Source organism: Chlamydotis macqueenii, chromosome 3, assembly GCF_036417535.1.
Source record: "Chlamydotis macqueenii isolate bChlMac1 chromosome 3, bChlMac1.mat, whole genome shotgun sequence".
Lineage (NCBI taxonomy): Eukaryota > Metazoa > Chordata > Aves > Otidiformes > Otididae > Chlamydotis > Chlamydotis macqueenii.
In genome coordinates, this window is record NC_141558.1 from 77,603,889 (window position 1) to 77,619,320 (window position 15,432).

General features: G+C 42.2%; 1 protein-coding gene across 1 annotated transcript; it reads right to left on the reverse strand.

Moving 5' to 3' along the window:
• Positions 1-495: 495 nt before the first annotated feature.
• Positions 496-10,500, reverse strand: ATF3 (activating transcription factor 3). The gene is made up of 4 exons (XM_086744697.1): positions 10,347-10,500; positions 5,576-5,819; positions 4,525-4,632; positions 496-3,447 (listed from the first exon to the last, which is right to left on the reverse strand). Exons 2-4 carry the CDS (start codon positions 5,813-5,815, stop codon positions 3,250-3,252), a joined length of 546 nt encoding a protein of 181 aa, XP_086600823.1. The 5' UTR covers positions 5,816-5,819; positions 10,347-10,500; the 3' UTR covers positions 496-3,249.
• Between the last annotated feature and the right edge of the window lie 4,932 nt (positions 10,501-15,432).

A 15,432-nucleotide genomic window follows, 5' to 3' on the forward strand; every position in this document is an offset into this window, starting at 1 on the left:
GATAGAACATTTTGTTCGTCTTTCCTCAGGCTTCTCCACACATACACACACGCACACCCCACCACAGAAACAAACCAAGGCCCAACCATGTTGTACTTCTTTAGTGTCTTCCATATAACCATAGAAAGCAATCTATAAATATTAAAGCTTCACCACAGCAAAAGCGTTAAACCCATTAGGTAATCTGAAAGCTGAAGTAACGCTCAGCTGGTTAGTTGCAAGGTTAGGAAAGGTTCAGGTGTTCTAATTTCCAGCCCTTTAATTTAAGCCCTAGGCCGCAAATAAGAAACTAGCCTGGAATTCATGATCAACCATGCAATAACACAACTTTGTTTATACAATAACAAGCAGTGAACAGTACCATTTTCACTTTTTAAGAGGCTTATTGTTGCAAACCTGTACAAGGTGTTTGCTTTTTCATATCTCAGCATTGTTTTAAGAAAATGAAGTTGCTCCTGGACCTTGAAACTTAGAATGAATTAAATGACACATGAATAAATATATATTAATTCTTTTTTATTAAAGTATCAAAACAAACTTGAGAATAGAAAACAAACTGCTTTAAATGCATTTTAAAGGTTCTCCTGAATAAAGCATACTTTTAGAAAACTCATGCAACATACTGCTCCTGTCCAGCTGTTTAAACACTCTTTTCCTGGGCACAGTCAAAGGAACGGGAGTACCATCACTTCGAGAGCAGCGTGCAGGAGCACGCATGCACACACACACATACAAGCAGTAGAAAGCAGCTCTGACTGCACATACAAAGAAATAAAAATAGACTATCTTCAGACAATAGTAGTGGTACCATATTAACATTTGGCATGCTAAGTAAATAACATCAAGCAACAAAAGCATGACGCCTGCGTCACCAGTGATACAGTTAAAAGCAACTGTACAAATTCCCTAAGGGAGACACATGAATTCTGTCATTATATTCTAGTCTCTGTGGTAACACTTTATAACAGTATAGGAGGCAGTTTTGTCTGCTAGTATTTGATGCACAAGAGGCAAAGCCAAGATGTACGATACCGAGACGATGCCTTGGTTCTGTATTTCCACATTAGAGAAGTAAAATACCAGTGACCATCGTTTGACAAGTTTATTGCAACACACCTCATGTATATCCATTCTCTGATAAACAGCTGGCTCAACTGCCTGCGGAACTTGCCCTCTAAGCCAGGGAAGTCGCAGCAGAGGCTCCAAATTCTGCCTACAGGCCATGAATAAAGCTCTCATTGAAGTCAATGGAAGCTTCTTCCAACACACAGAAAGGCAACAGATTCTCAGGACAGAATCGGACCTTGTCTTTGTAATACATTCACTTTTCAGATACATGAAGTACATATCTTTAAAACGTGATATAGGACATTACAATATATCCAGATCTTAGGAAAATACACTAAGAAGTTCTGTTGCAGAATATAACGATCATATAAGGATCAAGTATGATAGCTGATAGACTCATCCGGGACTTGTAGGGTAAGAAGCTTATGGCTGAGGTATCTTTTAACTCTTGCCTTTAAAACAAAAACACAATTCCAACACTGCATAACTGGTGTAAAATATTATGTACTGTGAGCTCCATTCTTATTGTCTGCTTCACTTAAATTGTGACATTGAGCAGCTAGACACCACTGATGGAGGTACAGAATTTTGGAAGGTATAATCTCTGCACCCAATCATTGAAGATACTCAGTGCCTCATCTGTGGAAAAGATGAAGGATAAGTGTTCTCAATAGTGCTGTCTCAAATACAACTGGTGAAGTTTAGGAATATATAATATTAAACACCAAGAGATAAAAGCAAAAAGACAGTGCAACACTTGTGTTTTCAGTTTTATCTTGCTCGTAGTATTTATTAACTTTACTCATTATGATATTAGTGATAAATAAGGATAATATTTTCTTTTACAAAAAATTGTAAGGATATATTTTATAGGATTAAACAATCTGAGAATTTCACAGAAACATCAGAATTTCAACACTCATAGCTCCAACTGTTTTGTCCAGCAGCTCTTCTACCAGTTCAAAGACATCTACGGTTAGTATTTAATAAAAAATAAAAACAATTATCCACGACATTAAAACTCTTGCCTCCTTTAGATTCTAAGTAACACTTTTGATTGACTGTAGTTGCCACTCAAACATCAAATAAAAGTAGCTGCAATCGTAAGTTTTCCCTCTGAATCACCTGGCAAAAGGAAGTAATCCCGACCAGGATGGAAAAAGCTTTGTCAAGCTCTTATGCTTATAAGAGCTATCAGCATAAGCAGACCCACTGAAGTCCATGAAACCTCTTCTGTGAGTGAAGGTTAATAGCATGAATTAAGGCTCGTAGGATTAGATCCTAGGTTTTTTTAAAAAAAACTTTACATGATTCATGAGCCTGGGATTCGGCTCTGCAGTTCTTTACTCGTGCAAAACCTGTATCAATATCCCTCCGTAGTTAGTTTCCTCTTTCCAGTGGGTACAATTCACAGACTCATCAAGTGGTGGTAAAAGCTGTTCTTCAGCAATTCAAGGAAAAATTGTAGTAGTCTCCAAAGGATAGTAGATGGGGTTCCAGCTCATAAAACACAAACTTTGCTACATGGACATTTTTCAAGAAACATTTCTTTGTCACACCTACTAGGCTTTTCAAATTCAGTCTCTGAGATGAGTCATTGAAAAAACCCACACAAGTGTTGTGAAAAAAAAATGACAAAGCTTAGTTGGAACTAAAGGCTTTTTGTGTGTTCGTGTATGTGTGTGTTAGGCTAGAATGCAACACTACATATCAGTACATTCTGCCAGAAACCATCCTCCTGGAAACTTCAAAACTTTGAAAATACTCTCAGTCTGCTTTCCCTACCAGCAACAAGGAAAAGTAGTGTCCATCCAGCACAGCTGTCTGTACCATGTGCATCGTCGGAAGTCATAGTGTTCTAGCACAAACGTTGTGAGTGCAGATACTGTATACTAGCAGAGAGCTAAAACTTCTGAAGCTGTCGTCTGTAGCTCCTAGGAACAGCAAGTATGACAGGTGCAAAACCTATATTTGAGGCAGAAGACTCTTCAATTTGATTGAGACCAGATCTTCCAAGGGGAAGAATCGCTGTCAAGCCAAAATGATTCTTTCCACTTAAGAAAGCAATCTGCCCTTCCTAAAGCCTCTTGACTAATAGAATCCTACACATTATGACAGATCCTTCATGGATTCTGGTAGATGTTAAAACCACTCTAAATATTTCCATGTTTGCCATATCACTTAACCTTGCAATGTGCCTTCTTTGATCTGTTGAATAAAAAGATTCCTTTCATCTTCAGGTGTCCTTCCATTTTGTGCCCGAACTATGCAAGTGGGCCTGTGAAGATTTAGCATGTATATCAAATGCTGCTTCTCATTCTTTAGCTCTTCGATCTGGGCTTTTAATTCTGCGTTGATAGTTTCCAGCTTTTCTGATTCCTAGTCACAAAGGGCAGACACAACTATTAGACTGAGTGGTTCAAATAGTTAATTGCAATGATTATGTCATAGTTGCAGTCTTTTATTGGTGGGAAAGCATATGGCTAGCAGAGAAAGAAATTGCATGTTCTTAGTGTCTTGTAATGATGAAACTATACATCTCCCAGTTGATAATAGTCTAAAAAACAGACTGACAGTTACATTCTTTGGCCCTTAGAGAAGTGTAACAGAAGTTGAAAAGCCAAATTCAGACTTTTATTCACTTACGATGACAAGTATCCAAAGCATTATTGCTATCTTCTGCAAAATTATTCAACTTCTTGGGTCAAAAGTTGACCCAAAATTATCTATGCTTCTTATTAACTCACTGGAACATCACGTCACATACCTGTAAACCCATGTTAAGTTAACAAAGTGAGGACATAACTTTTTCCCGCCCCACCCCTGGATATAGGGACAAAGACAGACCCGATGCTGCTGCAATATAGTTGTATATCACAGCAGAACAGGTGAAGACACTACTGACAGAGACTTCAGGGCTAAGGTACTATGCCACTCATTTCACAAAGAAGTCAGAGATTACTTGTCAGCATTTGCAGGCTCTTGGCTTCCACAATGAAACACGGGAGCAGGTTGTCCAGAGGGGTGGTAGATGCCCCATTCCTGGAAACGTTCAAGGTCAGGTTGGACGGGGCTCTGAGCAACCTGATCTGGTTGATGATGTCCCTACTCACTGAAGGGGGGATGGACTAGATGACCTTTAAAAGTCCCTTCCTACTCTAACTATTCTGATTCTTTTTGTGTTCAGTCTACACATTCAAATTCATATTATCCCCATGGACAAGATGAGTCACAGTAATCTCTTTTCACTGCTACCATGCTTTCACTTTTTTCCAGTTTTAACCAGGTTTGATTTAATATATAGCATGTTCATTTTGTAATAACTAGTGTTTTGATGGGTTTACAGAGTTTTGTGTGACAGCTTTCTGTATTTCCTACTATGACAGTGCCACGTGTGCCGTCTCTTCAGATCGTGGTAGGATGATAGATGAAGAACAATTCAAGCCAGTCACTTACTTTTTGCAAACATTCTGTTTTTTCCTTCTTTTTGTTTCGACACTTTGCAGCAGCAATTTTGTTCCTTTCCCTTCTTCGCTTTTTTCTTTCATCCTCTTCAGGAGAAAACTATCCCATAAAAACAGATACACACAATCTGTAAGATGCCGCAAATACTCAACCTGTATTTTGATAACTTCTGCATTTTTAAAAGCAACATGGATAGTGTCAGTGCTCACATCATGAGTTACATAAGGATTGGGTTCTGACCTTGCTTGCCATACAGTAAAATGGTAGTAACTCCATTAGAATTGTCGATAAAAACCTGACCAGTGTTCAGACGGATGTAATCCATGGGATGGCTTATTTAAAATCAATGACACTCAAAAAACTTGCCAAACGTCTCCCCAGGCTGACTCCCCCATCTCCACCTCTTCTCCACTTCCCAAGGAGGAAAAGGAGCAAGGGGCACGGGAAGCAGAGCAGAGGATGTGGCACAAGCAAGGCATTGAGAGCGCAGTGAACTAAAGGCAGCGCTGAAGAGGGGATATTAACACACTCCTTCAAGCTTTGTTTTGTTTACTGTGGAGGCTTAGACCAAGGTGTAGCTATTTCCCTAACTTATGCTACTTCTCCGCTTTATAAGAGAAATGTTTTTCACGGAGACTATTATCTTAAAGTAAAGATAGCGTGGACGTAGCACGGCCCTGTCTACCTCACTGCAGCCCACGTGGGTCCTACTGCACTGTCCTCACTGAAGTAAAGCTGGAGTGACTGGTTCCAAGTACAACCACAAGTAGGCAGGGAAACCAGATTAGGGCTTGCTCTAATCTCCATCAAACACTGTCCTCCGTTGATAATCAAAAATAAAATACCCAACTATAGGCCTCAATGGAAGGGAGAAATACCAGAAGGTTTCCCAGTGGCACCTAACAGAAAGCCAAGCAGCAGGCTTAAAAGGACCAAATATGGTGAAGAGGGTTGCCTGTAATTGATATAATTACTGGTTTTGCAGTGAAACTTTATGAGAGAATTAATCATTCACACTGAAATGCTATTTAAAGAGCCGTACCTCTGTTTTTGTGATTGACGTTTCAATTGGCCTTTCAGAAACTGTCACCGTGTCCAATGCAGAAGACATCCTGTGGGACTGACGCTTATTCTGAATGGCGAACCTCAGTTCCTCTTTCACCAGTGGGGTTAAATTTGTGAAATCATCAAACCCCAGTGACCCTGCGGGGGACAAAGTGGGAACAATTGCGGAGGCGCTGACTTCTAATGCAGATACCTGGCCTGAGTGTTGGACCATCATTTTGCTGAAAGGTAAAAAGAGATAATAGTCTTTCAACAACTTTAGAAAGGCAAATAAATATCTCCTAGGGGTATATTTCATAATGTGAAATAATACTGTATTTCTTGCATTGATTGCTTCAGTCCCCATTCTCCATCTACCCCAATCTCTCACTAAGGTCAAGCAGTTAAGAATTTGGCGACAAGCAAATCTTCTACATTAGGTTAACTTGAAGCTGGTACTTAAAAATAACAATAGTATTAGTGCATCACACAACATCTAGGTCTTTCTGAAACTTAACATGGAAAAAAATTTGTGTATATGTATGTATACTTCTGGTATATGTGTGGCAAATGAGAATCAAGTTAATAGGAAGAGAAGAAAAGAACAAAAATCAGAAAGCAAAGAAATATTATTTAAAGCTCAGAAGGAGTTTAAGAATGTCTCCATCCTCAGAGCTATACCACCGCAGATTCCAGCTTCAAAGGGACAGAGTGTATCTTGATCTCAGCTACATTTAGGCACAGCTCAAAGAGTTCTCCTAGAAGCTGGTGTTTGCTAACCAAGAAAAAAAAAATCTGTCTACAAAATTATCATGCTCAGTTTTACACAGAGTTGTAGATCTGGTTATAAACTCTTGAAAAACAGTTAACAATAAGAGCTGGCACAAACGTGAAAGTCTATACATGCTCCGGGGCTTCAAAGCACAGGCTGAGTTGGAGGGATTGAGTCATGAAAAACCTGAAGCCGTTTGTTTCATTCCTTTGCTCTTGTAAAATCTGAAACTGTCCTCATGTGCCCTCAATGAGAGGTCTGAAATTCTTAAATATTTATGGTAAGATCTCCTGCTGATACAAAACAGTGTGACTGAAGAGACTTCAGGGGAATTATGCAAATGGACGCCCATGGAGGAACCTCATTTCTAGTAGTTTTCCTAAGAAAATTAACCTAGCCCATAGTGCTCTCTACTTTCCTCTTCTTACTCATTCTTATTAATCTTTCAGCCAGTTTCAGAGGGAGAGAGGCCTCCTAAGTGCTTTGTGAAAATTGGCAACCCCACTGAAGAAGAAAGAGGCAAAACTCAGCAGTCAGCCATCCTAACGTCGTGGGCAACAGCTGATGCACACAGCTCTGCAAGACACCAACCATCTCGTGCCCAGAAGAGGTGAGATGAGAGGTCTGGCAGAAAGCTGAGCATTTTTTGTGGGTGGCCAAAGGGTCAAATTCATAGCAAAACAGATTGTATTACCTCCCTTATTCATAGAGCAACTTGTGCTAAATCGGATTTTATCATGTTGGTTTTCCAGCTTTCTTTGGTGTGTAGGTTTTGGGGTTTTTTTAATAGCTGTACAGGTAGTTACAGTATGTGTTATCTACTCTTGATTAGAACTGTAATAATTATAGCAAAGCCAATTGTAATTAACTTTGTGCAGGTAAGCAAATACTTGCCTCAGGGTAGCAATGTGGGTAAGTTACATTTCCACACGGTCAACCCAGAATTGCATAGTTCCCCATACGCTACTTCCGTAACCCAGCAAGAAATGTTTAGAGTCACGTGCCTTGACAAGAAGATAGATTTTGCTCAGAGACATCTAAAAATACACTGTAAATCCACACGGGTGCGAGTGAGAGTAGAATCTGGTTCATCGCTAAGTGAGGCAAATATAAAAATGTGAGGACAGCGAATTGCTGGTTGGTAGAAAATGCCATGTCCAGCTGCAGAGACTTCCTCACTTCTTCCTCACCCAGTCACCACAGAAGAGCTGAAGATTTCCCAGAGTCTGGGGGTGAAATCCTGAACCCAGTGAAATCAAAAGGACTTTTTCTCTTGACCTCAATGGGGCCAGGATTTCACCCACAGTTATTAAAGATGAGGAAATTATTTGGAACAATTTGTTATTCAGAAAGACCTTGGGAAATTTATGTAATTCTCTTCAGAAAGCCCCTGCTCATGAGTCACATTTGAAGTACTGATACGGTTTAATCCTATAATCTCAGAAAGCTAGCAGTTACTCTTTTCCAACAAGTCAGAAACAGCCCTATAATTTCCAGCTAAAGTCCTCCCAGCATTAATAATTTATCAACATTCAACCTTTCAGCTCATTTAAACAGGCAAATTCCAGGGGACACCAAACCCCTCATTGCTAGCCGAAATTTTATGTGTTTTCACTAATGTCAGTCTCGGCTCTCAGTGATGGCTTCATTCAGCAAAGTTAATTCTTGTATAAATCAATTAAACCTGGAGTCTTAAATTAACAGTAAAACCATATCTCCAGCCTACAAAAAAAAAAAAAATCAGGCTAATAATTTTCCAGCACTGGTGGTTTATTCAGTTATTTTTCAGTTTAGGTGAACTTTTAATTAAGGTCAGCAGCAGCACCAGAGGAAAACAAGAATTTTCTTGTTTTAGTAACGTGTCTGAGAAATTGTGTTAATGGTGGATTTCTGCTAGCTGGTGCTAAGAGTACCACAAGCATCAACCAAACCCTACTATAATGTCCTCAGGTACATTATAGTAATGTAGAAAAAGGAACGGGAGGGTGCCCAAAGGGAGGGGAAGCACAGAGGGGGAAGTGCCCTTGACCGCAGAAACTTGCTGCTCTCCTGCCTGAACAGCTCGCTGACCTTCCAGACATCCTGAAAGGCATCTCTATTTATTCAGACTTTAGGGAAGGGAGGGCCTACCAGGGGGCTGAGGCTTGTGTAAGGATTTCTGCTGTGAGCCAGCTCCCATTTTGCAGAGCTGTTTGCTGCTGATTTGCTTTCCTGGGGCTCCTTCTCGGGCAGGGCTTCTGGACAGTGCCTAAGAAGGAAGAGTTCCAGTCTACCACTGAGATCGTTCGGAGCCACCATGAAACAAATAACGAAAATAATCAGCCTTATGTCAAATGAACACTGTAAGCTAAAGTTTCATAACAACAAGGTAGATTTTTTTCCTATTTCTGAGAAGCAAATCTGCTTTTAGAAAGGTTTTACAGGAATTAAAATTAGATTCTAGTATTGAAAAAAAAATTCAACAGGTTGCCCTTCCTTTCCCCACTTTTTGTACAAATTGTAGCTCTGTTTATCAACCCTCAAGAACAGTATCTCACTCTCTCTGGGTTTGTAAAGGCTGGGGAAATGGTAGGAATAAGAATATCAAGCCTTAGAGCATGATTAGGTCTGGGCCTTTCTGATATGATCTCTGTTTATTTTGTTAGACTGTGCACATGGACCTTGGCTCCAGGCTGGCTTGAGTCCTTCTGAAGTTACTGACATTGAAGATGCTGAACATTTCACAGACCTGCATGGGAAAGACACAGCTTTTTCCCAGTGTGAGTTAATGCTTCATTACTTTATCCTTAGTTCTGGAATGCTCCAAAGAGAACAGCTTTTCTATTAATGTACCCTCCCAATTCAGGTAGATCCAAACAACTTTTATTCATTCATTCTCCCCCTCCTTTTTGTTTGTTCTTTTGCTGGCGGTTCTTTCCACCACAGTGAACTTTTTGCATCTCATCTGCCAATATTTTAATTTCAGCACATACTTCCTTGCTGTGCATTTCTATTATTTAAGGGTATTCTTGTTTAACATTCATATTAAAAGTGACTACTACTTTCAGTCTTTTTTTTTTTTTTCCTTAACTGCAGATGGCTGCCTCTGCCTCTCGGTTTTATTTCTTCATATGAATTCCTTTTCCTCCGGTGCTGATGCAATAAACCCCGATAACCATTGAGGTTAATCTTAAACGGCATTAAGAGCAATTACAGTTCACAACCTCTGCGCACGCTGCTTGACCTTAGGCTTTCTGACATCCCGCATCGTTCCCCAGCCCCTTTCTCCCGCCTTCCAGCTCCCCCAACGCTCTTCCGAAAAGGAAAACCCACTTCCAAGGGGAAACCCGCTCTCTGAAACAAGTTCTCTGTTGTGTCACGCCTCACTTGGTTAGGCAACGGTTTAGCAACTGATCTTCTTCGTGTCAGGGCAGGGGGACAGGAAGAAAAGTGAATGTCCCCGGCTGGCACACAGAGCTCCCACTGATTTTTTTCTTCTTCTTTTTTTTTTTTCTAAGATATATATAAGGTATTTTTATACGGATCTCCGTACACGGCAGTGCGGGGTTACTCATCGCCTCGCGGGCCCCTGCGGAACCCCCGCCGCCCGGCCGCACCCCCCCGCGCCCCATCCCGACCGGTGCCGGTACCGGTGCCGGGTCTGGTCCCTCCACCGCGGTGCCGAGCGGCGGTGCCGCCCCGGGGGGAGCCGGGGCTCGGCGGGCTCCCTCCCTCCCGGCGCTCACATCTGGCGGCAGCCCGGAGAAAGGGGCGTGCGTGGGGGGTTTCCCCCAGATGTGAGCGCCGGGAGGGGGGAACCGGAGGGCGGGCGGTGGGCTAACGGGAGGCGGCGGCACCGCCTCGCTCCACTTTTCCCTCCGGCGGCGAAACTTTTCCTCGGGAACACACGCCCCCCGACCCCCCTTCCCCAAACCACCACGGCGGGCATCTCTCTCCCAACCGGAGCTCAACCCCGCTACGGAAAAGCCTAGGCGTTTCCCCTCCCGTTTCTACCTACCTTCCTTGCTGTTTTCCCAGCCGGAGGGGAAGGGGGTCCCGTACCCACTCCCCCTCTCTTTTCTCAGCTCCGCCGTCCCTTTTTGCCTCCTTCTCCTCCGGGGAGAAGAGCAGCTCCCGCCGCTCCTCTGCCTTCTCCGCTTGGGTTGCATCACTCCCCCTCCTCCCTTATATAGCCGAGCGGGGAGCGCTGGTATTTACTCTGGCGGCGAGTCCCGGGCTGATGTCATGCTATTAATAGCCTCCCCGAAAAGAGAGGGAGGAGGGAAACGAAGCCCGGGGCGGTGATGCAAGGTTTTCCCCGCCCGGCACGGCTCGGCACGGCGCGGCACGGCGCGATACGCGCCGTGCCGCGCCGTGCCGAACCGTGCCGGGCGAGGGTGGTGGGGGGCATCGCACCCCTCCCAGGGAGTTGGGTCCCTATAGGGTGATGTCTATAGTGACCAAGACTCAGCTTTTTAAACGCCCCGGGTGCCAGCGCGCTCAACTTTGCCAACCTACCGCTCCTATTTTACGTTTAATTTTCTGCTTTGGGGAAAAAAAAAAAAAAAACACAAAAAACCACAACTCTGCCGGGGATGGAGCCTGGTGTAGCGAGGCTGGCTTTGCTGCCGCGGTTGCTCCCCGCTCTCCTCAAACAACGTAAATGAACTTTGCGGAGGGCAGGGGTGAGCTCCCCTCCCCTACCTGGCAGCTCCGGCTTTTTCTTTCTCTCTCACCTATATAAATCACTCTCCGCGCTTTCAAGACACACTTATTGCCTGATCTGTATGAATCGAGGTAAATCAATTTCAGCTACAATGCCAGGCAAAACCTCTGCTCTTCAGAACGGTCTAGAGCAAGCTTTACATTTCAGCTCATTGCAGCTTGTGAAGTATTTTTATTTATTTTCACTTCAGAGGCGTAATTTTCTAATTCATGCTGTTTTCAAGAACAGCTGGCATCACTTTCCTCAAGCCTAGAAGAAAAAAAAAAATAAAGTCCCTCTAAGCAGAGGCCAAATGTGGAAAATTTCTTCCCAACAGATAATTGGTCGGAAAGTTCTCAGCATGAAATTATTGTGGAAACGTGTTAGCAACATCAGCTTTAGGGGCCATGACCAGGTGCCTCCTGTAATTCTGACAGAGACTTAGCAACTGTACGTTCTTCTTTAGCTAGCTGTACCAGAACTGGGAATTTATTTAGAATATTCTCAGCTAGGCAGAGCAATGTCACAGAATAAGGAAGGGGGAAAAAAGCAGCTCCCTCATTCAATGTGGGTAGAAGTACGTCAGAAATCCAAGTGTTGTTTAAGGGTCACTGACATCTACTCAACAGTCACAACACTTTACCACGTAGGCAGATGATTATTGTGTTTTGAAGTCATACTGTGGTGTAGAAAACTAAAGCTAAGAGATGTGTTTGGTACACGACACTGCTTCACCACTGCTGGTACCATTATTGCCTGTGAGCTACACTCGGTACTAAAAACTGACAGCAAACCAGTTATGTTCCTTCTTGAATGGCTCCTGAAGTGAACCAGCTCCTCCCTGCAAAGCAAACAGAGAGACCGTTCCTGTGCGCATTTAAGATTAGGCCACTGAAACATGTCCTGGCTTGAAATTCTTCAGCGAAAAAAGAAAATGAAACCACAGCGAAAAGTAAACCCAGTTCCTCTGCGTAACGTAGGTTTTATCCTGCTCCCCTTTGAAACCAAAGCTAACTTGATCACAGTAAAGACGTAGGATCACACTCCAGTTAAAAAAAAAAAGAAATATAATATTAATAATTAACACTATCAGGAAGCTAAAGTAAAGCCCAGTATAGCCACCAGATGCTGTGATGTTCTTTGCCAGTTTCATTTTCCACCTCACAAAATATCTTTCATTTGCCTTCCTCTGAAGATTTACTGGTCCTTTTCCATTTCATTTCATTTCTCTTTCTCCTCACGAATTTTAGGGGACAGTCCCCCTGGGACAGCAGTCATTTCACAGAGGTGAAATTACGTTCATTATTTCTCCTTTCCCTTAAGCCAGGTACAGCAACTCATCACGAGAAGATGGACACATATTTGGTCTTGCAGAGACATTAGGCTGAATACCACCCCGCGGTGTAGTCCTTGAAGACTCACATCCTTACAGCAAAAGTTTTCTGCTGTCTCCTGTCTTAACATTAATGCAATTGTAGGATGTCAGTCAGAGAAACACAATAAAAATCCTCATGTCCCATCCAGATCTTATGTTGGTTTATGGCCATGCAGTTCCATTAAGTCTATTTGGTCTGGTGAAAATATAATGAGATGTAAATAAATAAAATGTGTAGTGATATCTTGAGTAAAACCAGTCTCTCTGTGTGCGTTGCGGTTTTAATTGTATTAAGTTTTGAAATTGCTATAACCCTGATGGGTCCAATTTTTCCCTGCATAGCACATATACGAGAAAGAGGTATCCAGAACCCAGAGTTATCATGTTGTAAAATCAGCACAGAATCAGTTTTTTTGACTGCCCCAAAATTTTTTTCTCTATTCCTGTGATGGCAATTAACCTTCACCGTGATTTTTGCTATGCGGTACATTCAGGTCTGACTCTGTTCCCCAAAACACGTGCTAGTTTTGAGACGATTTTCCCATCTGACTGGACGAACACCCAAGCTGAAACTCTGGACTATCTTTTCCAAGGTTTAGATTGCTACTGCTGGAACTACAGGAGTAATCTGCAAGAGAAGTAGCATCAGCCATCCCCATCCAGCCCAGGGCTTTTCAGCTGCCGTCTGGGGACCCCTTGGGCATCTTGGGCTGCTTCCAAGAGTTCCTCCAAAAAGTGACTAAAACCCCCCCAAGCCTACAGTACTGAGGTGGCCTCAAATTTACTCTGGAAGGTTTAGATCTGTATTGGGCTAAGAGGTCCAAAAATTGAAGGGAGTTAAAACTCATGGAGTCAGAGGACAGACTCTCACTGAGGCTGCATGGCAAATACTGCTACTGTCTTACATTCAATACCACTCAAGTGGTATTTCCTTGTATGGGAAAATAAGTGCACTATTTAAACTTCTTTAACACTGAAGACAAAATTTGTTTGCTCCCTGCTTTTCTCTCCTCAGCTTACGTTTCTTTCCGTACTGCTCCTTTCCATCACTACCTGATAACCCCTCTAAATCCATTTCTTCTCTGTTTATTATCTCCTTTTTGGATGCTCCCATTTCCTACTGTCCCTTGCTTTGTTTCAGTAATAGCCCCCTTTCCCATTTCCTTAAAACAGTAGCTTCTCTTTTTCTTTTGCCATTTCCCTGTTTCTCTTCCTCTCACTTCTCTCTTTTCCCTCCCTGTATCCTTGAATTCCATCATCCCCCTTTCTGTTCCCTTTTTCCAGCAATTTTTCTCCCATCGGTCCTTCTGCTCCCACCCTGGCAGCTTCCTAAGTTTAAATGAGTCATTTTAATTTTCTCTTTCGCTTTCTGTCATTTTACTTTTTGTTTCTCCGCTAATAAGATGGAGACACTGATAACCAAGGGGTGCAACAAGACACACATTTCAGGACCAGATTCCAGTGTCCAAAATTACCACAAACTTGAATGGAACTTTACTAAATTCAATGTTCCACAAGGTTGTCAGTCGTTATTATATGTGGTGCTTTGGGAGCATGGAGGAGTGGGGCGAATTACACAAATATCCCTTCTCTCTAGTTAAGAGACAGCCTTAAAGCTGGCCCAGTCGAGTATATCTTTAGTTCCCTCTTGCTGAAGCCTTTTAAGATTGAGGTTTTTTTATCAGATGGACTTTGTGCACTGGCGTAGGGACTGGCTACACACAATAGCCATCCAGGTAGTAACCAACAAGGAAAAGATATCCACATATGAAAGAATCACATCTTAAACTAGATTGAATAAAGCAAGCTCACTGGTTGCACTGAACAAGCAAAATGATAGCCCAGATACATGAATTGCTCTCCAGGCAAGCGTAAATTATATCTCCTTTATGGTGCCTTTATAGTCCCATCCATTTAATGGCAAGAAAAGCTCTGTCTTCACAGATCCTTCCCTTCATTTCCCCCTCCCCATCCTTTCCACCTTGTAAAAGCATGACAAATTCGTCTGAGAGCAGTTAGAGATTCATACTGAACTTCATCAACATCTTTATGTATAAAAGAATGATGACCGATTAAAGTTGGTACTCAGACTTGATCCAACTGTTACTGAAGTCAACAGAAGGATTCCCATTGACTTCAATAAGTGACAAATTTAGCACCCAGGCATTATGAAAAATCAGCATTTAGTCACGCTGGTTCTCAACGTTCAAAACTCTCCTCTTGAAATGACTTGAAAGAAATGCTAGAAAGTATTTGCTGGAGGTGTATGTTTCCCTTAGGTGGACTAACGCAGTAACGGTTTGTATGCCAGGTAAACACAGAGGGTGAGAGGAACAGAGTGAGAGAATATGTCTATTTTTACTGTGCTCAGTACAAATATTTTGGATACATTATGGAATCATCATCCTGCTACACACAAATACACACACACACACAAGCACCCCCTATAAAAATTAACTCTTTCCATTGATTGCCCTTGGAACTGTGCGTGTATAAAGTATACTCTGGGACTTGGTATCATTAATGATATTTTAAACAGCTCTTCTCATCTGCCTGGTAAATATGTACATTACAATTTGCCATAACAATTACAGTTGCACATTTCTGATTATTAAACATGGATTTCTACATATATACCATTTCAAATACCAACAATGCATGACACAGATCTGCAATCTACAGAAGATTCAAAACCAAGGCTGCCATGGCAGCTTTCACTCTGCTTATCATTTGTCTTCTCACCTACTTCCCATATGCCTTGCCACAAAAGAAACACATGAATGATCTTAACTCGCAGCCTCTTATCTTTCCTGGTTTATGTTTTTGGCTTGAACTGCATAGTAACTTGCCTAGATAATAACAACAAAGTGTAAGTAAAATGAAACCAACAGAGCTGCATGCAGTTTTAAAATTAGACTGCCTTAATTGCAATCCCAGAGGCATTCCCTGAGCCCAAATCCTGATGGCTCTGTGGGCATGGGAGGCTGCTGATAAGGCCACCTTAGCAAGGGGGAAGACGCAGGG